General features: G+C 40.7%; 1 protein-coding gene across 1 annotated transcript in view; it reads right to left on the bottom strand.

The window, feature by feature from the left end:
• Positions 1-13,650, bottom strand: part of nat8l (N-acetyltransferase 8-like) — a 14,920-nt gene extending 1,270 nt beyond the window's left edge. The window contains exons 1-3 of the mRNA XM_027178287.2: positions 12,971-13,650; positions 11,041-11,205; positions 1-4,521 (exon numbers count right to left, since the gene is read on the bottom strand). The exon at positions 1-4,521 is cut by the window's left edge and continues 1,270 nt beyond it. Coding sequence (XP_027034088.1) covers positions 4,154-4,521; positions 11,041-11,205; positions 12,971-13,277 — 840 coding nt within the window. The 5' untranslated portion in view covers positions 13,278-13,650 and the 3' untranslated portion in view covers positions 1-4,153. The remainder of the gene's footprint in view (positions 4,522-11,040; positions 11,206-12,970) is intronic.
• Positions 13,651-15,644: the final 1,994 nt, after the last annotated feature.

Consider the following 15,644-nt stretch of genomic DNA (forward strand, 5'->3'; position numbering starts at 1 on the left):
ATCAATACAGCATTTAGGTAGAAAACGAATGCAGCATTTAGACTTTTGAATTCCTTACTTTTTACTTTCTACATGTGCATTTTATTGCTCGGTTAGATGGCACAAAGGGCTTGACCTCCAAATGATTTCCAAGTGTTAAGAACACAGAAAAACAAAATACAATGCAGCAAAAACCACCTTTGGCAAATTCAGCCTTATGAAAAAAAATTAAAAGTTTAACATGAATACATTTTTGATTTATCTTACATTTGCATATGATACATACTTGCTATTAGCAAAAAAAAAAAACCAATAAAAAAACAAAATCAGTAAATATAATCTCAAATAATAAAATTCAGAAAAATAAAAATACAATTTGTTACAAGTGCTTCTGCATTCTTGGCACCTCCAGCCACAATCAAGAGAGTGCTTTTAACCAGAAGAGTAAATAGGGGAGGTAGGAAGGGGATCCAGCCGTAGCTTGTACCAAAAATTCCCTCAAGTAGAGCACGCAAAGCTTTCTTCCACTGTAAATCCCCCCTGTCCTTTAAAAAATGGAACATTCCTGTAGCAGCCATCTTCTCATGCAGGTCACAGGTCTTCTGGATGCTTTGCATTATCAGTCATTTTCCAGACATTGGATATTTATGTACAAAAGACACGCTTGAATGCTGAAAAAAAGGGGGGGGGGGGTGTTCGGTGTGTGGGGTAAAAAAGTTTGCTCGTAAAAGTTTCACTGATTCAATTAGTCTGAATTCCTTTTTGAGCCATTTCGAAACAGACGTCTGCGATTCTTATTATAACAGATTATGAACTCTAGGAATTCCCCAAGCATTCTTTTCAAAAGCTTTCCACATCTGAGAGCTTTCATACGTCCGTCCGTCCATCCATCCATCCATCCTCTCAACCTTTTAACTGTTACAGCTGTCATTGTGTCATAATCCTGGAATCTTAGCAGCATGCGTACATTCTCATCCAAAAACACATCAAGCAGAATGACTCGATCCTTTTGCATGTGCAAGACTTTCCTTGCTCGTGCAAAGCTCAGTAACACCTTTAAGGACTTTTCACCATGTTATACATGAAGCAGTCATTAGTTACAGTATGTGGTTGGAATTTCTCATAGTTTGAACTCGTGCCATCATCATTATACGGCCGACTGATTAGACCCGTCGGGAAAGCAGCGTTCCGTGTCATATATTCTGGATCTGTCTATTAGTTTATACATTACAGCTTGCCTTTTACATTCAGTCATCCGCATCTGCCAACATCGCCTTATGAGACACGCTGAACAAAATAAAACAGTTCATTCACAGACAAAGTGACACGTGTGCTGCAAATATGCACTTGGATCAACATCTACGTTTGTCTGTGTGTAGGTGATTATGGGAATAAGGTTCAATTCTAGTAAAGGAGCTACACGCAAGATTCGTATCATGTTTATTAGCTGGGTTTCTAAATACTTTTTTTCCCCAGTAGTTCAATCACCAGACTTGCATTAAGGTCACATTAGGTGACACTGAACAAACATATTTTTGCACGTATTCCCTCGTTTGTTAAGCTTCGTTTCAACGCCTGTAGATGTGTTCATTACTCTGGTTCATTTCACATGTAGCTCCTTTATGTGAATTTTTCGAAAGTTGTTTTTTAAACAACAGTTCTATCTGTGTATTTCACACTAGTCTAATTCTTCTTTCGTTTTTTTCCCAAGCTTGTGCGAGTTAAAACCTTTCATCATGGCATTAAGGCTCGATTGTTTAATGCGTCTGGTATGTATACTGCCCTGTTTTAACGAGTGACTTTTAAACGGTTTCATTCGAACGAGTCAGACTGCTCTGCCGTTCCGTTTGCATCGATCGGTGATTTCTAGGTTTGAGCTCGCCTGATTTCATCGAGTGAGTTGTCCTGGTGTTTACAGTGAGAAGCTCTTTTAATGTCTTGTAATACAATATGTAATGCTGCATTTAGCTGGGTGTTTTTTTGGGCTTCTTACAGTAAACCGGATATCCGTCACCCCTGTAGTAAAAGGTTGAAACAAATTTTTAAAATGTTTACATTAAACAAATATTAACAAATCAAAATATATAAATAAATAAAAATAGAAGTCCACTGTTAAGACATCAAATCGATAGATCGTGTTTTCTTGAACATTCTCCATTCAGTCATGTTTCATGCAAAACAGTAGTTTCTTTTAACAAAGACACACATCGTTATATGTTCAGCTAAAAAAGAAGCTTGTTCTACATATTTTTAAACAGAGTTACATCATTTCCAGGGCAGGCACCGTACGTACGAACCAGGTACAGAGGCATGCCACATATTTGCATTGCTTTTGCATTCTACTTTTGGCAGCTGTGATGTCATCGAAGCAGAGAGTCGGTAAGTGCGTCTCTTACGTCATACGTACGCTTAATGTTTTCCTTTTCAAACCGCCATCTTTCATGCTGCTACTATAACATCACAGAGGGGGTTTTAGGAGTCGTACAAGCTCGAATGGAGATAGAAGCAGCGCAACAAGGCTCAGTGGCGCATGCAGAGATGGGGTGGGAACAGATGAGTGGGGTTAGGGTGTTGGGTCTGGCCCAGGGCTGCAGTCAGTTTCATGGATGGGTAAAAGTCAAGTCAAGGAAAATTGGCAAGGATCAAGGGTTTGTTTGTTTGTTTGTTTTTTTCGCACTACGTTACTTAGTTTAAATCACATTTAGGTTTGTTTTTTGTTTTTTTTTAAAGTTGTTTTTTTTTTTTATCTTTTTACAAGAATATTTCACAAATGAGGCTCGTTGTGGCTTGTATCTCTCCCACTGCTGGTACTTTCATAGGAGAATTGATATGGTGAGAGATTTTCAGTTATATCTGTCATAGATATGTATTCAAATGTTTCACATTTACATATTCCAAATATATGTAAAACATAAAGGCTTAAATATATATATATCGTATATATTTATGCAGTCATCTTGTCAAATCCAAATTTGTGCTCAGATTTATGTTTGACCAGCCAAGCTTCACCAAACGCACCGATAACAGCCGCATATTACAGTTAATAATACTGCGATCGTATCGATTTGCTTTGTTTAAACTTGCCGATATTTCAATAGAGATGCTCAATTTGGAATGAAGGTACCTTTTTTTGTAGTTGTGTGTGTTAACGTCAAATCACATTTCACTGACTGCAAATGAATACCTTGTTCATCTAGGTCCAATTAATTCCAGTTTAAATAAGTAGGTATTATATCACATTAAGACATGTCATATTTAGACATAATACAATATAGATCTTATACAGCAATACAATCTGTGCAATATCTGATCCGTTCCAGCAAAACAAAAGGAAAGATTGAGAGACTGACCTGTGATTAAAAAAACAAACAAACAAAAAAAAGAAGAGTTAGAGGCAAAACATCAGTTACTATATATACTGTATATGTATAGTAGGATTCCTCCCTTACAGTAAAATCTCCACTTTTGACTTCACTCCCAGTTAAACTGTGTGCAGGAATAACTAGGATTTCCTTCACTTGGTGCTAACTTCACTGTTTAGTTCTCTTCTTGTTCTTAAGACATAGAAAAACTTGCTGTGCTTTAGTCAATATAGTTTGTTTGACTGCTAGAGTCACCAGCTTTTCCGTCTTGTACCTGCGTTTGTGTACGTTTAACAGAGAAGTGTGACGTTGGAAAGAGAATTGTAACTGTATCCGTTCTCCTTTCCCCTGTACACCCCTCTGTTTATTCTGCAATCTTTGAGAAAAGTCAGTGCTAGCGATCAGATCAGCCCTTACAACAGATTTTAAAGAGAGTCTGACAGACCGACCTATTGTCTGTGTTGTGTGGCATTTTACTCTTGTTAAGATGTGAGGGATTTATCCTTACTTTTTTTATATATTAGCATATATGAACTAAGTGGGCGGTTCCATAAGTACTGGTAAAAATATGATAGAAATGATTAACGTAAAATGTAAAAAAAAAAAAAAAAGAAAGAAAGAAAAGAAAAACATTACGATATTAATAGAAATAGTGGTAAAAATAACATTTGTGATTTAGAAAAAAAAAAATAATAAAGTTTTAGAGGTGGACTGGGTTTAGGTGATTTAAGGTTTGTGGTCGGTGTTCATACTCTCACACGCTTTCTTACATCCACTCGTTCGCTCACGCTTTCGTTCATTCTCTCACACTCTCACTCCTCGTGGAGCTGTAGCCGGTAGCGGCTGTAGCGGATCTGGAAGAAGAGCCTTTCCATCAATGAGCAGCTCATTCCGGGCAGAGTGTAGTTCTCAGTCTCGCCCACCTTTTGAAACCCCAATGATTCGTAGAGCTTGTGGGCGGCCATCTTGACGGCTGTCGTCCCCAGAACCACAGCCGAGTAGTTGTTAAGCATAGCAAACTCTAGGACGCGTCGTCCCAGCGCCTTGGCGATGCCCTTCCCACGGAAACGAGAGTCCACAGACATGCGTCGCAGTTCTACCGTGTTGTCTTCTTCTCGTCCCTGTGCCGCAACAATGCCCACCACCTGACCGTCCAGCACCGCCACCCAGAAGCAAGAACCTGCAGAAACACCACCACAAGACCTCAATGTGTGCTAGACATGCGATTCTCACTACAAGAATATACCTTTGCGGTCAAATGCAGCAAATGCAGACACATTTTACTGAATTACACAAATAAATAAGCCTCCCTGAACTCTACAGCAGGACCTGAGTTCCAAACACACACCGGTTTCTATAAGTGAAAGGGCACAAGGCTGTTGCACTATAAAGAAATTCAGTAACCCTGTCAGAGGATAATTCACGTATTATAATTCAAGTTACGTTACATATTACTCAGACAGGATACAAGTTCCAGACATGGCTAATTTAATGTCTTCTATGTAACGTAGGTGGAAAACATCTGCAACAGATATGTTTGGTTCATAAAGGATAAGAATTGTCTGTAAAAACACAAACCTGAGTATCTTCACACTAAATATCCCATGTGTACTACATCCAGCTCATTTGAATACAAACTGATTGTTTTGACCTTCATTATCAGCACTTCTTGTATGGCTTGTGGCCTTCCAGGTAGATCATTATCACATTATTACCTGTGCTTATTTATTGTTTATGTAAAAAAAACCCAGAGGCATGAATTCTCTAGCAAGTCCTTTTAAACATTGATTATAAATTTACTGTTATGCACTTTAAACCTGGCTAATGTTTGCCTTTGCTCTGAATTGGGAGGAAATGGTTTTGTGTGTCTGTGTGTGTCTGTGTGCGTGTCTGTGTGTGTCTGTGTGTGTGTGTGTGTGTGTGTGTGTAAGGGCTTGTTTCTACTGGTCACTTCACCCAGCGTGATTTTTCCTGACACAAAACAATTTTTTTTACAAGTTTGAACAGAACCAGTAAAGATCCCAAAGATTCTCCAGTAAAATGACATCACACATTACTCCACCTTCCCAGGTACAGTAAACCTACTCCAGACTAAATTTAGCCTTTTATTACAGCTGAAGATCTCAGCTTTGTACTGTATGTCTTTTAAATGAATGTTATATACGTAGTTGTGACTGTTTAAAGCACAGAAATCTATTTTAAACTTTAAGACAGAGAGACCAGTCATGGCTTTTTCCCTTTAGGCATCATTATTTTATTATTTAACTGTTTCGTCTTCGGCTGTTAAGGAAACGCACACATTTAACACAACGATAACAGGATTCTGGTGCCTAAGGGTTCAGGCTTACATAAGCTTTGCTATAAGCACATAAGCTATAATGTTTTGGGGTTTGTATCTCTCTGATATAATTACAGGACCATGGAGTGCGTAAAGAAAAAAAGTCTTCACCATCAAGCTATCAACAACTTACGCTAATCTTGTAAATCTCTATACAAGACCTGATGCATGAGCTTCTACTCCAGCATTAGAGGAAATAACAAGTCATATAAATCGGTCAGTAATCTGTCTTTTTTTAATGAGATCACACTACATTCTGTGTGTAATGAGAGCGCTGCTGTCCCTGGGGACTATATTAGTGGAGGCTACACGTGCACATGCTCGGAGACCCAGCTGTTTCTATTATGTCTGTGTCCGGCGACAGATATCAGAGCGCAGGGATTGAACCAGACGGGAGGTGCTGAACATGCCTGTCACCTCAGTGATAAAGGGGACTGTGCAGAGTTTGGGGTTGTGTGTCAGGGTTAAAGCAGCGCCGCCATCTGTTTTGTACGAATCCGTGCCAGGAGAATCATATCTATGAGGAGCATGCTAACATGAGTGAATTTACTCAGGACCCGCTGGTGCTCAAAGCAGATGTTGTAATGCAGAATAGATGGAGTTAAGATGGACTGGAACATCACTAATAAAGTATAGATCTTACTGGAACATGAGTGAAAAGTGTGAGCGTTAGTGTGAAACTGATACCACGCATCTGGTGTGTGTGTGTGTGTGTGTGTGTGTGTGTGTGTGTGTGTGTGTGTGTGTGTGTGTGTGTGTGTGTGTGTGTGTGTGTGTGTGCAGGTGCAGGGCTTATTAGCTATGTGGTAAAAAATATTTCATGTACATCTTTCTATATATATATATATATATATATATATATATATATATATATATATATATATATATATATATATATATATATATATATATATATGTATTAAAGCATACAGGTGTTTTAGCTTGTTATTTTTTATTACTCGTTTGTTTTATCTTTAAGCTAAAAACACAACAGTTTGGATAAATGCTGTGTTGTGTTTTTGGCTTAAAGCTAAACAAATACTAATATATATATAGTAGGAGATTTGCATTTATCCAAACTGTGTTGTATTTTTGGCTTAAAGCTAAACCTTATAACAAACATAACTAAAAATAAATATACACACATATATATTTAACCATTAAAGGCCCTTTATGTCTTGTCTTTACTAATCTTAACTATGGCATTAACTATTATCTCTAATCAGTGTGGTGGTGCTTATATCGCTGTATTATAATGTACACTGCGCATACTGCAACATGCTGCATCTCTGCAGTCTTTCAGGCCCCTCCCCATGTGGGTGGGCCATCAGGGAGCAGAGTGTGTGTTAGTATGGATCAGTCTGTCACGTTGGCTCCAGAAGGGCTAGTCAGCGCTTTCACACTGTCAAACCAAACACCCACATGTACATATGGCCTGCTACATACAGCAGTGTGGCATAGTGTTTAAGCAAAAACACACCTGCACTACAACACAAACTCAAACAGATCTACTTTAACTTGTAACGTAACAATGGTTTATTTTTGTCCGGGCTATTACACAAATAATCTGCTCCTCCCTCATGAGTTATCTCTCTCTCATCACACACACACATGCACACACACTTCCAGTGTAAGTAGGTGTGTAAGTGATGAGTCCAATCATTACAACCTCGAAAGTATTCATACGTGTGCACTGTAGCTCTTATTGCACTCATTTTTTCCCGTTATAAAAAATACGTCATGACACGTCATCTCCTACACAGCTCTATTTATTTGTCAGGCCAATCTGTAAACTATAACCACAGATTATGCTTGTTATAAGACGGAGAGCTGTCTTTTTTGTGGCGTGAATTTAACCCCAATCTCTTAAACACTATGTTCCCTTGGATGTGTGTGTCAGTAAATCAAAGGCCTACTTCACTAACTCTTTAGGTCATGACCTGTCAGGAAGATATATTAAAGCATAAGGGTGTTTTAGCTTACTACTGAGTAATAAGAACAGATACTGTATATTTACTCGACTTTATTACTATATTTTTTATTACTCGTTTGTTTTAGCTTTAAGCCCGAAACACAACACAGATTGGATAGATACAAATCTACAGGTTCATTCAGTCTTTAACTCTAATCGCAGGTTCAACTACAATCCATAGCTGAAGCCAACTTTGGTGCTTTTGTGTCTTGTCTGAGGGATTGATTTAAGCCGACTTCTACAGAACCGCAGATTTGAGAGCTCCAATATGCTCATTGCTGCCACAGACAACTTCGGTTTCTATGCGGATACGAGAACGGCTTCACCGTTTGTTACAAACATATTAAAAACCCGTCATGGGGGATGACGTGGCTGGTGTATGTGATTAACATCTATCATTATTCCTGACATGAACTCGATTTTCATTTACATTCCTATAGTTATTACTCTATTATATTAAATAGACTAACACTTTGTTCTTAAACGCTCTTCCATTATGCTTCTATTATGTGGACAGCATTATTCTTCCTGCCTCATGAACCAACAGATTAGCTCTCTGTAAAGCTAATCAAAGAGAATTGAAAAGAAATAGAAAGCTTCGACATTAAAGCTCCCCCCTCCCCTTCTTTCTCTCCCTCTCTGAGCTTGACAGATAATTCAGTTATTCGTGCACCGCAGCTTAGAAGAGAGATGGAGAGGCTGAAGCTTCCACATTAACAAAGAGAGATGGAGACAGTCGGGGAGAGAAGTTCCCCTGGGAGATCTCTTTGTCTGCATGCTGCTAGTATTCAAAACCATTTCACAGTTTCGACTCTAGTCCTTCCCCCATCTCCTGACCCAACGCTCGATTCTTTCCCTCCTTATATCTGTGCTAAAATAGGAAACCTGCACCGAGCTGATATTCCGAGGAGAATGATCAGGTGGTACACGAGGAGAGAAACACTAACTTAGCTGTGCTGCTTTTCTTCGATAACAATCTCAACGATCTTATTTTAATCTCATTAAGGCTGTGCATTTTACAATCTAGGCCTGCTGACTCCATGTACAGGTCGACAAAGACCACTGAGAACAAAAGGATGGACATTATAGATTTCAGTGTTGACATCTGCAGGAAGTCTACTGATGTGCCCATATGTGAGACTAGAGCTGGAGCTGTGAGTGCTGATTTCCCCAGCAGGGGATGTATTGTTTGAGTGATCACTCTCCCACTAGTAGACATACTGAAATAGAAAAGCACCGGGAAGAAGAAAAAAAAAAAAACGACTTCTTTAAAGAAGCCCTGCTGATCTGTATAAGCAACCCTAATACGTGCACCACATCTTCTTTTGTTATGAATATACGGACACTTACAGGTTATTTCCTTCGTCCACATACAAACGGCGCTGATAAGATTACAGTATTGATTGGAGAGACTGTGCAGGGACTGGATGATTTATGTTACGGGTTCCTCGATCTGACTCAGCCTCCAGTGATTCGCTGCATAAGCTTAGTGAGCCGTAGTGTCTACTTTCCCTGTTAAGTTATTAGTAATTATCACTGTAACACAAGGGAAGATGATCGACACCATTTCATCTACTGGGTGACTTTCAAAGGAGGGACAGGAACAGACTTCAACGCGCAGTAAAAACAGCAGAAAAAATAATTGGTGCCCCTTTGCCAACCCCCCAAGGACTCGTACGATACAAGAGCCAGAAACTGGGCAGTAAAATATCACTACTGACCCTTCACACCTGGACACAAACTCTTCCATCTCCTCCCTTCTGGTAGGTGCTACAGAGCTTTGTTTACCAAAAAAATACCCGACACAGGAACAGTTTCTTTCCCCAGGTACCTTATCACCCTGATTAACAACCCACCATAATTATATTCCCTGCTTAATATCTATAAGTACTGCATTATCAGGACTGTCAGTCATTACATCATCTGCATATGTTACACACACTACTGCTGCTGCTGTATATTGAACAAAAGCATAGTATTACACATTACTGTTATTAGCACTAACGTGCACTCTCCATTTTATGTACATAACTGATCGGTCATATATTCTGTATTCATATTTAATACTCATACTGTCTATATTGTCTCACATCGTCTGTGCTGTCTTGTATAGTCTGTATTGTCTTGTCTTGTACAGTCCAAGCTAAATGTATAGTATAGTGTTATTTATGTCTGTACTTTTGAGAGTCACAAACACCTGGAACCAAGTTCAACACACTTGGCCAGTAAACTTGATTCTGACTCTGATCCTGACCCTGATTCTGATTCTGAGGCACAGACTGTACAACAATCCGATTCCAGTCAGAATTTACTGCCATATTTAATGATCATGATAACGTAATTTCATCGGTCAGAACATTTAACCTGAAACGATAGTCACTGATTTATAATTATTTGTATATAAACACAGCTATTTGGGTATCTGGTATTCAGATACGTGTAGCAGGACCCGGTCCTGTCGTGCCTTGCCGCTATGCAGCAGTAAACAGTGCTTCAGCATTTTTACCCCTCCCACGATCAATAAAGGCCTGAGCAGTGAGCCAGGTCCGAGCTTCTGCATATTTAATAAGTCCACTGCATTCAAGCAGCACTTCAGACAATTAACCCACACGGAACTGCTAAAGAGAAGAACGCACGTGTCACGTCTCTGCTGAAACATTTTCCCCGAGTTGAGGCCTGATCGATTTCCTAATTTGTGCACTTACAGACAGCTCTGAAACACTGCACTATGTGGTAAAAACAACAAGGACTGGAAGTAAGATGTCCTAGTGTAACTGCTTGTGTATCATTTATACTTCATCATACTGGAAAATAATGGTGCAAATGTAAACAAGACAGACTCGGTTCTTTCTACAGGTGTCACATGGGATAAATAGGACAACTAAAATGTCATGCTGTGGACGGTCTGAGCTTTCATGCAGGCAAACAGTCAGATATACAAGAAAGTGAATGATGCATTTACAGCATAATTCTCATTCATTTGCATTCAATAACTGCCTGCTTATGGGTCTGGTGGCTTAAAACGGGTTATATGTTGAGTAAAAAAAAAACAACTAAATTCATTATAAAATGTCACATTTAGACACAACCAAAAAAAATAACCAAACAACAAAATCAGAAAGAAAAAGAAATGCCGGTTTATACCACATCCTCTTTACCATAGTGATAGTAAATATTTTTTTATTTATTTATTTTTTCAGCTACTATGGATTTGATTCGCTTTGATTTTGGATTGCACTTTTTTTTTGCTTGGGTTATTTTTGATTTGATTGGAAGTCAGTACATTGTTTGTGTGATGATTAAAAGTCTAATTATTCTGTTAGACACAAATATATATCATTAAACACTCACACAATGACTTGTTTTCATGGCTGAGTGTTTCCCCTTACCTGTGGGCTTCATGTAGTACGCCTCTATATCAGCCATATCTGTGTGGAGTGCGCAGTCCAAGTAGTTGAGGATGACTTTTCTGCTATAGTAATAGCGTGCTCCCATTAGAATGAAAGGTGTGCAGCATATCAGCATGAGCGACTTGGTCATAACAAAGCACATTACTATGGAGAAATGGAAGAAAAATAAACGTCACCTGTCAGAAAAGAGAACCAGAAAGTTTGATTTTTGGAAGAGGAGAGAGACACACACAAAAAAAGACACAACAGGAAACCACATGGAGTCCACATTTTTTTTTTATCAGCATTAAAAACAGTTGTCCTGGCTGCAGAGCTGAAACAGTTAGGGGCTTAATGCTATACCAACAGTACTGATGTGATTTCCATGGGTGGAACATCTGAACTTGTGTTAGTGCAGCTGTATTTGTGTACGGATTAAACACTAGAGGGCGCACTCAAAAGAACACAAGGCATGCAATGCTACACAACTACAACCCAAACCCACATGCTGCTTTACTCAACAGTGACAATACAAGAGGGTACGGTACTGAGCTGTGCTGTGCTGTGCTGTGTGGACACGTCTTTAGTAAAGCTGTATGAGACGGTTGACGTGTGTTTTTTTTGTGATGCTATACCTGTTTACAGACATAGTTTCTGGTGCCACTCGTAATACTTTACGGGTAACTTACACTCTCAGAAAAATGGTACTTTCCCTGTCAATGTAATTACTTTTACACCGAATGTACCAAGTTAAATAAAAGGCACATACTAAAGGTACCAGTGGTGTATAACTCTTAAGGAATGGTGCAGATAGTCCTAAAGCTATGAGATCTACCATGCTGGTTACATGGAGTATACCAGGGATAACCCATTTAGAAAGCTTGCTGGGGAACACATTCTCTTTTCTCTGAGAGAGAGAGAGAGAGAGAGAGAGAGAGAGAGAGAGAGAGAGATGGGGGAATCTAACAGAAACACAGTTTACCCTATATAAATAAGGCATGTAGGCTAAATTAGAGCCACGCTTGATTTTATTTCTCTATTCAATGAAAAACAACAACCTTTAAGTGAATTATGAGATATGTAAATAATTATAACGACAATGAGGAGAATGTGATCGCCTACGCTGTAACTATATGTTCTTCTGCTGCAGCAGCGACATTCATTCATTCTCTCTCTCTCTCTCTCTCTGTGTGAGTGTGTGTGTGTATGTGTGTGTGAGAGTGTGTGTGTGTGTGTGTGTCTCTCTGTCTGTCTCTCTCCCTCTTTCTGTTTTTGTGTGTGTGTGTCTCTCTCTCCCACTCTCTCTCCCTCTGTGTGTGTGTCTATTTCTCTCTCCCACTCTCCCTCCTTCTGTGTGTGTCTCTCTCTCCCTCGCTCTCCCTCTGTGTGTACGTCTCTCTCTCCCTCTGTGTGTCTGTATGTCTCTCTCTCTCTCCCTCTCTCTCTCTCCCTCTGTGTGTCTGTGTGTATGTCTCTCTCTCCCTCTCTCTCTCCCTGTCTCTCCCTCTCTCTCTCTCTCTCTCTCTCTCTCTGTGTGTCTATTTCTCTCTCCCTCTCTGTGTGTGTGTGTGTGTGTGTGTGTGTTTGAGTCTCTCACTCTGTATATCTGTACTCTCTCCCTCTGTGTGTGTGTGTGTGTCTCACTCTGTATATGTGTGTGTGTCTCTCTCTCCCTCTCTCTCTGTGTGTGTGTGTTTGAGTCTCTCACTCTGTATATCTGTACTCTCTCCCTCTGTGTATGTGTGTGTGTCTCACTCTGTATATGTGTGTGTCTCTCTCTCTCCCTCTGTGTGTGTGTGTCTATCACTCTACTCCTCTACCGGCTTCTTTGTGTTCTGATGCCGGACGTCGTTCACACACAAGCGCATGTTCTGCACATTAGTGGTGTTAAAGCTGAAATCTTCCCCCGACTGTGTGTTGGGTCTCTTACCTGTGATCACAGCGTACATGATCTGAGTGTGTGGTTGGTGTTTGAGGCCACGGAAGGCCGTGTTGGGGATCCGCTCCATGATGCCCTCAGTGAAGATGCGGCGCACCTCTGCGTCATCGCCGCCTGCAAAGTCGCGGATTAAAACCTGCTCCCGTTTCGCGTCTTTGCGCTCAAACGCATCGGAATTCGACGTCCACATCTGCGAAGAGGAAACGATCAGAGAATCTTTTTGGTTCCCAGCTATGGCGTCGGGGTCGTCCGCAACTATTTTAGTCTCGCAAACCATTTTTGGAGACGAACAATGCATGCAAGTGGCGTCGGGGTAACTGAAGTAAAAAAACGGATTAAGAACTGATGATGGATGACGCTGTTTTTAGATGTGAAGGAAACAAATCATAGAAATGTGATGCAGCAGCAAACGCTGGTCTGTCTCACGGCCGAAGAGATACCGGTGGAGCTCGTGCGCTCTTTATACCGAGTTGTGCCGGCGCGCTGAGGTTCCGTGGTGGGCGTGGCCTCATCCAACCACTGACTGCGTGCAAACCCGCCGCCACATGGCGCCTATAGGAGGAACACACTCGAAGGGTCCATGTCCTGGTGGGTGTGCAGAAGAAAAAATCTTATGTCTGCCAGAGCATGCGGGACAAACTTCACACGTGTGTGTGTTTCCGTGTGTGTGTGTGCGCGTGCGTGCGTGGGTGCGTGTGTTTTGGGGGAGGGTAAACGCAGGATGCACCACCTTCTTCAGGATGATCATATACAAATGCGCTTAGCGTTTTATTGGCGTCAGTTTGAAACGTGTCTTTAAACGCAATCAGCTCGGGTTTTAAATCCAGCATGTGTTTGTATGTGTGTGAAATACACAGAGAGAGAGAGAGACAAAGAGAGATACACAGACAGAGAGAGAGTGAGGGAGAGAGAGAGAGAGATATACACAGACAGAGAGAGAGTGAGGGAGAGAGAGAGATACACAGAGAGAGTGAGGGAGATATATATATATACACAGACAGAGAGAGAGTGAGGGAGAGAGAGAGAGAGATACACAGAGAGAGAGAGAGAGTGAGGGAGATATATATATACACAGACAGAGAGAGAGAGTGAGGGAGAGAGACAGACAGAGAGAGAGACGCAGACACAGAGAGACAGAGAGATACACATACAGAGAGACACACAGAGAGTGAGAGAGAGAGACAGAGAGTGACAGAAAGAGAGAGACAGACAGAGATACACAGAGAGAGACAGGGACACAGAGAGAGACAGATATGGAGAGAGACAGAAAAAAAGAGAGAGAGAGAGAGTTACACAGAGAGAGAGCTATATGGAGCGAGAGACACAGATAGAGAGAGACAGAGCACAGAGCAGTGTGTGTGGGACAGCTTAGTTTTGCTGCACTGCGGTGCCTCCCATTTTTTGTTCAGCACCCAAACCCGCCCTTCTGTCCTTAAGCACGGGGTTCCCGTCTCTCCTCGTGTTTTCTGCACCTTAAGCATTAGACACACTACCGTACCTCTACACCGGGAACACAGCTATGGACACAATAGCACAGTGTTAAACATGTCATGGCCAGTATGGAGTCACTTGTCCGATGCGCCACATCCAAAGGCACACGTATGTGAATTACCTCCACATTGTATTGTTCATAAAACTAATAATCACATGCATGATATTCGATTATATGTGACATCGGTGATGTATTAACGCCCATTTACTGACCACAAGTCTCAAAAGAGCCCTCGTGAATAAGAGCGCATTGTGAGCGCATTGTACAGAACTAGTTTAAACTGGATCCTTCCCTCCTTTTCCATCCTGCTTCCCTCCCCCTCATCACTCAAAAGAGAGAGAGAGAGAGAGAGAGAGAGAGAGAGAGAGAGAGAGAGAGACTGGTGGTATGGCTGACGTTAAGGAATCCCGCGCACGTCTAAATAACGCGTTTATATAGCAAAAGAAGATATTTGTATGGCTAGAGAAGACGAAGAGGAAAAGAAAGAGGATTTCTCTTCTCCTTTCTCAGCATCAGCACCTGCGGCGTGCAACGGGTGTGCCAGCGCGCATGCGCATACGGCACAAGGATGAGTCAGGCTGATAAACTTGGACACTCAGAACTGCTGATCCTTTTTCTTTTTTGAAAATATGCTGGTGCTGTATACATAACAAGCGTACGCTGATTTAAATCTAATTGAGGTTAGTTCTACTTAGGCTTATTGTTGCATTAGAAAATTCTATCAATATTTATGTGCTAACAAATAAAGAAAAGTTAAAGACGGATATGAAGTGTGTGGATTAGAGAAATGAAAAAAATAATGATTGATTGCTACTTTAAAAAGCTTATAGACATAAAACCTTTTTTTTTTTTTTTTTGCATTTCATCATCCATCTTGTTTTCTCGCCTCACCTTCGACCCCTGTCTTGCGTAGTGGAAGGAAGCCGTGACCCAAAAGGCCACATAGTGTGATCAAAATTCCACAGACTGCATTCCAGCTTGACATTGACCATAAGCTGTCAGTAGAACAGGGTGTATGATTTAAGAACTCCTGCACTATCCACAACTGGGAAAAGTCAGAAGAGGAGTTGTAAAGAGGTTTGGTGCAAGACTACGTTTGAGTGGCTAAAGCTTCAAGAGTTTAGAGATTAACCTAAATAGCCAGACAAAAGCTGTGTTTTATTGAAACCATGG

This window comes from Tachysurus fulvidraco, chromosome 1, assembly GCF_022655615.1.
Source record: "Tachysurus fulvidraco isolate hzauxx_2018 chromosome 1, HZAU_PFXX_2.0, whole genome shotgun sequence".
In the NCBI taxonomy this organism is placed as follows: domain Eukaryota; kingdom Metazoa; phylum Chordata; class Actinopteri; order Siluriformes; family Bagridae; genus Tachysurus; species Tachysurus fulvidraco.